Source organism: Rousettus aegyptiacus, unplaced genomic scaffold (assembly GCF_014176215.1).
Source record: "Rousettus aegyptiacus isolate mRouAeg1 unplaced genomic scaffold, mRouAeg1.p scaffold_m13_p_15, whole genome shotgun sequence".
Taxonomy (NCBI): Eukaryota; Metazoa; Chordata; class Mammalia; order Chiroptera; family Pteropodidae; genus Rousettus; species Rousettus aegyptiacus.
Window position 1 is genome coordinate 39,557,935 of NW_023416290.1, and position 12,439 is coordinate 39,570,373.

Sequence of the window (12,439 nt, forward strand, 5' to 3'; positions counted from 1 at the left end):
ATATTTTTTTCACAACATACCTCAAATGACTATCAAATTGTTTCTTATAAGCTTGTTTTAATTTTATAAGTTCCAGTGTGTAAGGACCAAGAAGCCATCCTCAGCCAACATTTCATTAAGCTAGTCTTCCTTTGGAGAAAGACGTTACTTTACTTATTCTAGTTCCACTTAAAGAAATTTTTTAAAGCTATTGTTGCTTGCAGAATAATTTTTTTCTCTACTGTTGAGCAATAATCTTGTAAAAAAAAAAAAAAGGTGGATATGATTTCAGATTCTCAGTCTGTGATAGCTTTTCCAATTTAAATCTATCTCATCCTCTGAATAGAATACAAGTAACAATGCAACATACACAAAATATCTATGAAAAAACACAAATCGTTAGTATGAAAGAACCATGATCATCCACTTATACACTCAGAATTAAGAAATAATTTTCCACTTCCACTTTGCTTCACAGGAGCCTTGTAAATAAGCATTGCCTGTTGTACCAGACAAGCAATGATTTCCTCTAGATCACTAAACTGCAACATTGATTACGTTTCACTTACAATAAGTACGGTTGTTGTTGTAAACCAATTCTCACACAGTGATTCTTTTTTCAAGTATGATTTATAGTCACTGTTCTTTTCTCCATTCATGAGAAAAGGGACCCTTAGCCAAAATGTTCATGTTGACCCCTGCCTGGGAGCATCTAAGGAAGACCTGTTGATACACTCTGAGGTATTATTGAGTGACCAACCATACCAGTTTGCCTAGGACAGTCCTGGTTTACACCCAATGCCCCTACATAGTTATTAATAGCACCCTCTTTCATTCCCTGATGTCCCAGGTTGAGTGACATATTACATGGTCACCCTATCGTCCATATACAGCATGTATAATGCTAGGCCTAGAATTTGGAATAAATTCCTAGAGCCATCTACATTCCTGCCTCATCTGTGTATTTTTTTTTTTCATCTTGGAATGAAAAAAAATACACAGAATGTTTGTGGGCTCAAATCCTCCTATAGGGGGACTAAAGCAATCTGAGTAGGACTCATTTCAAGATGGACCCATCCGCCCATGGAAATACAAATATTATGAGAGATAAATTGCTAGGTAGCCCAAATCAGACACCTTACAGATAAAGTACATATTTGCAAAAATTGGCCAGCCTGTTGATAGTTCTTGGGAGTTGTGCTCCTCTAGTTATTAATCTAAAAAAAAAAAAAAAAATCCATGAAATGGGAAGTAGATCCAAATTTCCTCTAAGCCTATATAACTCTATCTGTGTTAATGACACAAGTATTCACTCAGTCACTTTAGCTATAAACCTCAGGATTAAATTTGACTCTCTCTTCACTCTGTGAAATTAGTTACTAAATCCTATTGGTTCTATTTTAAACGTCTCTGGAATTCATTACCCCACCCTTTCATCGGAACACTAGTTCTACTTTGAGATTGCTACAGTAGCATTCCTCTACTTTCTATTCCTCTTCAATTCATCTCCCTTGTTTCTGCTGTAATTATCTTCAATAAAGCAATTTCTTTAGTCCGAAACCCCGGGGTAATATCCAGATTTCTTTGCATGGTACTGAAGAACTTTCATCAATTGTACTCAGCCTCCCTTCCCATCCTCAGTTCCAACCACACTTCTCACTAAGCACATACTGCTCAATGGTTCTTATCCGCAGATGGGTACTACTCTCCTAGGAAGTATTTAAAAATATCCAGGGACATTTTTGCTTGTCACAAGGATCTGAGGGTACAAAAGACATTTAATAAGCAGGGACTATAGAAGATAAATGTCCATGCGATGTTGAACAAATTGCCTTGACACAATATCAACAGCACCTCAGATGAGACTGATTACCTGAGCACATTATTTTTACACATGTGTGGTTCCTTCTGTCTAGAATGTATTTAACCTCCCTCCACTAGTTCTGCCATCTTCCAAAATAATATTGTCATTAGATGATACAATTCAAACTCCCTTCCTATCCAAAGACCTCAGCTGATTTAATAGTCACATACACAGTATGTTAATGGCAGATAATTAAATTACTCCCATAACACAATGGCTGCCTACTGATTAGCACTTATTGTATTGAATTATGATTAAACTTCTTACCCATCTGTCATTTCACTCCACATTCCCCTTTTCTTTATCCCTTGTATCCCCTCAATTTGAATTCCTTAAAGAAACAGATGTCCTCATTAATTTTTTTTAATTCCAATTTTTACTATTTACCTAGTGTTCTATGAATGATTTTTGGATAAAATGATGAAAAACTGTGCCTGCATTCCTATGTATGTATGTAAGAATGCCATTCCTTAATAAGCTCTTTTTTTTTTTTAGTTAGTAAACTTAGAACTCAGAATACTTTGAAGTAAACTGAATATTTTAGTTACATCTTTTATCAGTAATGGGTAATGGTGCTTCACAGAAATCTAAAATGCATAAATTACAAATTAGACTATAAGGTATTACAAATTAAGTAGAAGAAAAAGAGACTAAGACACTGTGGTAAACTGGAGAGAATGTTCCCAGTAAAAAAGTATTTAAATTCCCTTTGTTTTTTCTCTGTAAGTGCTGAGTAAGTTATGCCTTACAAAGATCTACCTAATAAGCTTGTGTTTGAGATGTTTGTTATGGAAAAATACTTAATCAAAAAGAGAGAGAGAGAGAAAGAAAAACTGTGTCAGTGCCATATATTTCTATACAAAAGATAAGTTAAAAGTGTTCTTATCTCACCCTACTCTATTTTCGAAGTTTAAGCTTAGAATAGTTCTACAGCGTATTAAAAATACATCCCTTTTTTTTTTTTCAGTCAAAAATTTCAACTTAGCTCCTCCCAAGTTGCATAAACAGTAAAATAGGGTCGACAAAAGTTGATTGCTCACGGGCACATCTGTTCATATCTGGGGCTCGGTGTCCATAGAACCCTGACGGGCAGGAATGCAGGCACTCTCCATACTGGCGCATGCCTTCTCTTCGAAGGAAGAAGAACAACTTCTGTTGACATCGGCTGCATCCATTGTCCTTTGAACAAGACAAGCAACCCTTGCAAATGGGGTTCGATACATAACTAGCTGTAAAAGAAAAAAAAACAAAAAACATGTTTAAATATAAATATGATAAGTTTACTGGTCCATATAACATGCTGAGAAGACATCTTGTTCTTTTATTTTAATCAGGGATGCTAAACAAAGTATCACCCACCACCCTCAATAAATATGATTAATAAACAATCAAACTTAGAAACAAAGAGGAAACTCAGAGGCTAGAAGCTCAAATTGAGTGGCACACAGAGATGTTAGACCAGACAGAGGTAGACCTCACGTCAGGGTCTTGAATCCAGACCAAGAAATGTGCATTTGAAGAGCTGACACTTGGCTCTCTATATAGACTGGCGTTATGAGGGTGGTTTGTTCATGAAATAAGCACTAGAAGCTCCTACTCAAACTAGCCAGAGAAGGACTCCAACCCTGGATTAGGGTGAGTAAAGGAGAGAAAACATAACCCATGAGAAATAAGTACCTCAAATCTGCAAGACAGCCAAGCGTGGGATCCAAGTTTAACTGATCAAGGCAGTAAGGAGTTCTGAGTCAAGAGGATAACAAAAACCTTGTCCAAATCCAAAAAAAAAAAAAAAAAATCCCATAAGGAAAGAAACATAAAACTACCCTAAATGTTTTTAGAATTCTGAGATCTGGGACTTTTGTAAAAAAAACATTTTAACATCGAAAAGAACAAATTGCATATACAAGAAAACCCCAATTGAGAGGAGTCATTAGTCTCAGTGAGAGAGACATTTCATACTTACAGAATCAGAAATAATATGACAATGTGAGAAAGACTTTTAAATGAGTATCTTTAGAATATTTGAAGAGATAAAATAAGAACTGGAAATAACATAGGAAGAAGCAGTATCATATAAATAATGCAAAAATTAAAAAGACATGAAAACTCTAAAACTGAAAAAAAAAATCAATGGACAAGTTGAACGGTAGACTAGAAGAGAAAAAATTAACTGGAGGTTTAAAGAACTATAGCACAAAACAAGATAAAGAAAAAAAGCTAAAAAAGGTAAGAAGCATATATAATGAAAAAGTTCCAAAACATGATTAGATATTGCAGAATCAAATAAAGAGAATGAGTAAGATAATATTCAAAGTGATCATGGCTAATTAGTTTCCAGAATTAAAGAAAGGAATGTGTTCTTAAATGAAAAATTCAGAAACCTAAGCAGATCAGTCTACATTGGAACACAGCATATTTATACCAAAGAAAAGTCAAACCAGAGACAAAAAGTAGATTATCTGGAAAGTAATAAAAAGTTGACTTTCAGCAGACTTCTCACCAGAAACATTAAGTCTTAGACAATGGAATATTATCTTCAACATGCTGGGGAATAGTTATCAAACTATCATTCCATAAGTAATTAAATGATATATTAAGAATGAGGACAAAATAAAGACATTTTCAGCCAAAATAAAGGCAAAGAACTTATTAATCAGAAACACTCACTAAAAGAACTAATAAGGTGTATATATTGGGGACAATAAAACAGAACCAAGAAGGAAGTAGAACCACTTGAGAAGCATGTTGGTATACCTATAAAAGTATCAATTTAAAAAAATAATGATTAATTCCCATGGTTTAAAAATAATACATATTTTATATTCAAAAGCAATAACATGGAAGACTTGAGAGAAGCCAAAGTTAAAGCATTCAAAATTTCTTTATTATGAGTGATGAAGATCGATATAAATTAAACTTTAAGTTAAATATACTTGCTAAAACTCTAGATAGCAACTACAAAAAAAGTAATACATAACTCCTAAACCAGATGTCATATATAACTTCCGAACCAGATGTAATATATAACTTCTAAACCAGCTACTAACAGATGTAATAATCGTATAAAATATGAGTAGGAGGTAACAATCCAAATGGTCATGAATAGAATGGATAAACTGTGATATATTCATAATATGAATTTTAATGATAAAAAAGATTAAACTACTGATCCTGACTCAACTGTGAATAAAACTCATACACATTTTGTTCAGCAAAAGCCAGACCAAAAAAAAAAAAAAAATTTTGAAGTATGTTCTGATAATTCTATTTATACTGCTGTCAAGGGCATGTAAAGCTAATCTATGGTGACAGAAATTAGAACACTAAACGCCTTGAGGGCTACGGACTGACTGGAACAGACAGTGGAATATTTGGCAGGTATATTAGTTTCCCAAGGCCGCCCGAACAAATTACCACACGTGGCGGCTTAAACAACAGGACTTATGCTCTCAGTTGTGTAGACTAGCAGTCTGGAATCAAGGCGTCAGCAGGGCCATGCTTCCTCTGAGGATCCCAAGGAAGAATGTTTCCTTGCCTCTTCGGGTTGCCCCAAGCACTTCTGGACTTGTGGCAGTGTAACTCCAATCTCTGCCTCCATCTTCACGTGGCCTTCTTCCTTGTGTGACTCCGTGTGTCCTTTCTGTTTCTTATAAAGACATCCTCATTGGATTTAGGGCCCACCTTAGTCCAGTATGATCTCAGATTCATCCTTACTTTAATAGTATTTGCAAAATCCTATCTTCAAATAAGGTCACATTCTGAGGTTCCAAGTGGACATGACTTTGGGTGTGGAGGACACTATTTAACCCACTACAGGAGGTGATGGAAATGTTCTCATCTTGACTGAATATTGGTTACACAAATGTATATATTTCCAAAAGTCATCTGCACTCAAATTAACTTAAGACCTGTGTATTTTTTATAAATAATGCATATAACTTATAAGTAAAGTATATCTCAATTTTTAAAGAAGAAAAATTGGAAGGAAGGCCATACAATAACTTCAGGGTAATGTAGTTGCTTGTAATCATCTCTCTTTTGAGGATTTATAGACTATATTGGATGCTCACCTATAAGATACTCTACTTTTATGTATTTTTTTAATAACAGAAATGTCCTATTGGAGAGACAATGAGGGGATAGTACTTAGTAAATGTTGAAATAGCATCTGAAAATTGATATATGAACCTTATGACATTCATTACACCTGGTAATAAAAAAGGATAACTTCAAAGAAACAAAATACCATTTCCAGCCCTGATATAAAATTCAGAAATGATACAATCTAAAATTCCATTATAATTTCTAAAATAGGAAAAATTCATGTAATTTTTAGTTACAACTATACCAAGCAAGGCCATAAATATAATAAAATATATAAAGGTCACAGTGACTTCATTTTATTGGGTTAACCCACAAAAAGCAAGAAGTAATAGAAGACTCATCAATTATTCAAACTTTTAGCTTTGAGGCTACATCCTGTTCGCCTTACAAATAATCTTTTTTTTTGCATTAAAAAAAAAAAACCAGCATTGAACAATAAGTATTCAGAGTAGCAGCTATACAACAAAGCACCTTGTATATCACACCCATCTTTTACTGATAATGATTCATCATCCAATGTATTTACAGCTACTTGCAGCGGGTCCATATAGATTTGAGTTCTACAAGATGCTCTACCTGCCTTTGACCCTAATTTGACCTTATGGTCTCTCTTCCAGAGACATCCCAAAACCAGGGCTTAGTTTACCTTTCAGAGACGGGACCAAAGAAGAATCAAGGCATTAAGGACCAAGATCAGGACCATTAAGAACTATTTCTTCACATCCATTCTAAGACTTTGTTCTATCACCTGTTCAACTGCTTTTATCTGTATAGTGAATCTTTTTCATGGACATTCTCTTGCTTACAAACCTATGCATGCTTCCCAAATGATTTCTCATTTACTACGCTATTTTCTTAAATCTGTAATAATGGAGGGAAAATAATTCAAATGAAAAATCATCACCTTGGCTATAATTCCTAATAAAATTTTTCAGATATCCTTTTATAGATGCATGCATATATAATATGTAATTTATAATTTTCATAACTGCAATCATACTTTACATGCAATATCACAACTTGCTCAATTTCAGTAAAATCGTAAACATCTTTTCATAGCAATGAGCCAGACCAATATCACTGTCATATTTCTTGAAAATGTCAGTTTTATCCACTGCCTCTACTTGCCACCCATTAAATTATCCCCAACGCTACTTTCACAAAGACTAAACGACCACAACTAGTGTTTTAATCCTCACTTCAGGACTTTATTCTCAGTTTCTGGTCATCACAACTCCTATGCACTGAGTCATTGCTCAAAGTCTTCTTCCTCCTCTAGCTTTCATGATAATATCTTGTCCGACAGACTTAATTCTAACCCTCACTCTTGTGAGTTCCATTAAGCTCATAACTCGGACCTGTACGACCTCTTCCTCGCACACCTACGGCACTCCATCCCTGTGCCACGTCTCTCGCTTCACTCTACACACCACGGTTGGGTCCATTTTCCTGCTTTTATACTCATCCTAGGATTTCTGTTACACCTTACTCTAATGAGATCATTATGATTTACAAGCATTTTCACATAGGTGAGTGAAAATACACCTATACAATTTAGAATTTCCCCAGCTACCTTCTGACGAGGTTTTATTCTGATATCATTATTGGTGTCCTGAGCAGGATGCAAGCAGTGAACATACAAGTTTAGAAAAAAAAAAAAAAAAAAAACTGGGCTACAGCTCAACTTCTCTGTGCAAGAAAAGGGTGAAAATTGGGGAGAGGCTCTTTCTCGTGGTGCCTCAGAAACGATTGGCTGCTTCAGGATGAAGCTGAACATCTCCTTCCCAGCCACTGGCTGCCAGAAGCCCAACAAAGTGGATGATGAATGAAAACTTCGGACCATTTATGAGAAGTGTATGGCCACAGAAGCTGCTGCTGATGCTCTGGGTGGAGAATGGAAGGGTTATGTGGTTTGAATCAGTGGTGGGAACAAGAAGTTAGGTTTCCCCATAAAGCAGGGTGTCTTGACCCCCAGTCATGTCCACCTGCTACTGAGTAAGGGTTATACCTGTTATATACAGATCACGGAGGACTGGGGAAAGAGAGCACAGATCTATTCGGGGTTACACTGTGGATGCCAATCTGAATGTTCTCAATTTGGTCATTGTGAAAAAAGGAAAGACATTCCTGGTCTCACTGATACTACTGTGCCTTGTCACCTAAGGACCAAAAGAGCCAGCAGAATCCGCAAACTTATCAATCTCTCTAAAGAAGATGACATCCACCAATGTTGAGAGAAAGCCCCTAAACAAAAATGGTAAGAAATCTAGGGCCAAAGCACCAAGATGCAGCGTCTTGTCACTCCATGCATCCTGAAACATGAACGTTGGGAGATTGCTCTGAAGAAACAGCAGACTAAGAAAAATAAGGAAGAGGCCACAGAATATGCTAACCTTTTTGCCAAGAGAATGAAAGAGGCCAAAGAGAAACACCAGGAACAGATGGCCAAGAGATATAGACTGTCTTCTCTGAGGGCTTCTACCTCTGAGCCTAGTCAAAAATGAGATTTTAAGAGTAACAAATAAATAAGATCAGACGTCAAAAAAGAAAATTGGGGAGAGGGCAGATAGGGTGCAGAAAGCTGAGTGAGAGGAGGTGGTGACTAGGGAAACCCCAACTCATTTTAATTTTCAGGGTTGTCTAAGAAGGGAACCCGGTATTTGGAGTACTTTATGACTTTTGTGAAAGAGAGAGCCCTTCAATAGCAACGGCCGGAAGACGAAGGCCAGGGCAGGGGTTGCTGCTGGAGCTGCATGGGAGGCAGCACTACACTGCAGAGCCCTTTGTAACGTGTCTGAGAGCAGTTTGCTGACTGCCTTCTGCGTTTCGAGTTAACTACAGACTTGAAAAAGCAATATCAAGGTAACCCGAATCCCAAACTTAGCTTCGTAAGTAAAAAGAGAATATAAAAGATTTACACAAATAGCAGGAGGCTCTCTTTACCATAGTCATCACAAACTAAAGCTGAAGCTATAGTTTCAGTTCAAAAGTTAAACCAAGAGCTCTTTATCACTATAAATCACACTCCATAGTAAAAAGCATGAAGAAAAAAGAATTACAGAACTAAGAGAATTAGCATAAATTATAGGCTTTTTGTTTTGTTTTTATGTATCAGATGCCTGCTTTCATCTTCATCACAAAGATTTCACAGTCAACAAATTGTTCTCTACATTTATTTAAGAGTATCCTTAAAATCATTGAAAGCACTGCTTTATTTACTTGAACCTTGACTGACTTAATGAAAATGAGTTAGGGAATACTTACCTGAGTCCATATCTTAGATATCTTTATAACCCTACACGTGAGGAATTCTCTTAAACAGAAATGATGTGAGCCACACCCAACCTAAGTGCTCTCTCTTCCTTCCCACCAAACGTCTTTAGTCGTTAAGAATATTCCTCAGTGCTGAAGGACACGAGCACACAACTTCTGCAGGTTGAAGCTTCGTGCCCCAAACCTCAAATAGACTTTTCAGTTTAATTAACCAGTGCCTACTATCCTTGTAGCCTCTGTGTTATAAATCAGTAGCTTAACAGTTTAACAAAAACTTCATCCATTATGGGGTAATGACACCAATCTCTGTATCTAGAGTCTGGTCAACATAGACATTTAAACATGACTAGAGTAATTTATTTTGTCAGGATCTTAATAAGTCAAATGGCTCTGCCTATTGCTTTGAGATTTAATTCAAGTGTGCAGGTGAATAAACAGATCTTAATTCCCGGCTCCGATGACCATGTTTATTTGCTCTCTCTGTAAGCTTCAACTTTTCCTACCCTAAAGCCTGCTGAGATCCAGAGCGTCCTCATTCCAACCAAAACACTGTTCTAAAACTAGACCCACCCAAAATTCTAAAGATGAAATATATCGCATAAAACATGAAAACTTCTCAAAAAGGTGCTAGTGGTATTCACACAAATCCACACATATCTCCTTGACAGGGAAAGAAATATGTGGCTATAGAAAACAAGAAAAATCATGAGGCAGAAACCAGATAACAATACCTATGTCACTAACAAGTATATGGAGAGAGAAAAACAGTGTAAGTAGTTACTTTTGAGTCTAATTATTTGATTTGTAGTCCTCTTCAACTGCAATGGAAGTTCTTTTTTAATGAATCCTAGCATTTTAATCTTGATCCTTTATTAAATCAAATTCAGTTATTCACATTTTATCCCATACAGCATTTTGTGAAGGTGTTGAATGCCCATCTGTTTCTAATACACTCCTAACACTTTTTAAAAGTGTTCCCCTGTTTCTGGAGTTAGCCTTTGCCAAGCAAGAGGAAATCTGAATTCCTTCTAGGTGAAAGCATCCATTCCTGACAAAGGTACAAACTTCTAATTTTGAAAACAATGGGACTGAACAATTGGCTGTTGGTACCTCAGCCTTATTCCATATTTGCTGGTTAAATAATGTTACAAATTCAATAGGTTTTTAAATGAATAATTATTATTAATTTCATTGATCAAGCTTATCATAAAATTGCTAATATTTGTCTCTACTCAACCTCAAATTCAACATACTTTTTTTTTTCTATTCTGGAATATAAAGCTCTTTTTAATTAGAGTTGACATACAGTGTTGTATCAGATATACACATGTGATTCGACATTTATATACCTTCCAAAGTGATCACCAGAAGAAGTCTAGTAGCCATCTGTCACTGTGCAAAGTTATTGTGATATTGACTCTATTCCCTATGCTGTACGTTACATCCCTGTGACTTACTTATAAGTTTGTACCTCGTAATCTCCTTCATCTTTTTGTACATTCCACCCACCGCTCAACCCTCTCTGTATCTGTGTCTGTTCGTTTTGTTTGTTCATTTGTTTAGTTAAGACACACATTTAAAAACAAAAACCCTATCTCCAGCAGCAATACCGAGGACTTGCATGTCGGATCCTCTGCAAATCAAGTTGGGCATAGATCCTCCCACTAGAGCCTGGCACCATTGGGATAAAAAGCAATCCTGTAATCGTGTGTATTTCCGAGATCAAACTCAACTAAACACTCAAGCTCATGGATTAGGAGCCACACAAGATTTGACCTAAATGAGAAAAACCTGTCAGGATACTTTGCTTAGTTTTACATTAAATTTTAAGTATTTATAGAAAATATTACCATAAAACATGTAATCTGATCTTTGATACAAAGACAACAAATTTTAGTGTTCTAGATGTTCACCATTATAATCATCATGCCCTAGACAAAAATAAATGTTAAAATTAACAATGTTAAAGAAGCTTAGACAGTGATACATTTCTACATGTCCATTAAAGTTTTAGAGGGCTAAATTAACATTAATTTAATCTAGAAAAAAATTTTGAGCATAATAATAAAGGGCAAACTTGTATTAAAAAATTCAAAATTTTGGAACCTCTAATTAAATCATATTTTCTCAATCTCTTTTTATCTTTTGTCATGAGTTCTTCAATAGATAATATTTTTAGGTAAAAGGCTTACAAAACTACTCAAAGTACTAGCTTTGAGAAATCCATATTAATTGGCTGCCTGAAAATATTATTTTATAATTAATATCATTTCATCCCCCTAAAATACATTAATTAAGAATGAAAGACTGGATATATCCTTATCTCTAGAAGTATTCCTTGGGAAAATAATATTTCTAAAAATTAATAAGCTCCCCAAATATGGAAATCATTTCTAGAGATGACTATTCTTAATGACATCAGGATTAGAAAGGTCTTAAATCAGGTGGATTTTGCTTCTCCTACAAAAGTATGTATTGAACTGTACAAAAATTCAAATAAAGCTACTAGGAGATTTTAAAATATGAAGGAAGAAAGTTAATAGAGCCACAGATTTATTTTTTTAACACATGAAGTACTTATATCTTGAAAAACAAAACAAAGAAAATTATCATGATTCTAGTCTTCTAATTACTCTCCAGTGCCAGCACCATTTGAGCCCTGATCCTCATAGATTGGCACCTCAGAAGCACATTTACAATCACAATTAATTATGGCCATAGTGTGGTTCACTCGATAGGATATATTTTTACACAGCACGGGGAAGCAGAAAGCCTCTATGAGGCATGGCATATGGGCTTTAAGAGTCACTTAACTAAGACGTCACAAGGAAGCCCAAAATACTCATAACTGTAGGTCGAGGAAAGATGATAAACCAAGAAACGTTGCAAAATAAATGTGGATGGAGGAGGCTTAAATGGGTCTGTTTGAAGGCACAACAGACCTGCCTAGAACATGATACACACTTTCTCCTTCTTATTTAACACGTCACAACATCATTAACATTCAAGACAGCCTGCAAAACTGGAGGAGATTGGAGTTATGTACCAAAGCAAACGACCATGACAGTCGTCAGAGAGAAAATAACTTTAGATCAACACATTTTACCCTAAGTCAAAGCAGTATCCCTTCAAAATATTTTACCCAAAACGTAAGTAACTGAAGCAGATGTGGGCTGCCCATCTGGTGATAGGAGCTACAGATGTCCCCATAGAGCTTCA

The 12,439-nt window shown here is 35.7% G+C and overlaps 1 protein-coding gene and 1 pseudogene across 2 annotated transcripts in view; one reads left to right on the forward strand and one right to left on the reverse strand.

Moving 5' to 3' along the window:
- RSPO2 (R-spondin 2) overlaps positions 1-12,439 on the reverse strand; it is a 137,856-nt gene that overhangs the window by 66,120 nt on the left and 59,297 nt on the right. For both annotated transcript variants that reach the window (XM_016165106.2, XM_016165102.2), the window contains exon 3: positions 2,884-3,072. In XM_016165106.2, the coding sequence (XP_016020592.1) occupies positions 2,884-3,072 (189 nt within the window). The remainder of the gene's footprint in view (positions 1-2,883; positions 3,073-12,439) is intronic.
- LOC107520889 lies at positions 7,626-8,451 on the forward strand (annotated as a pseudogene).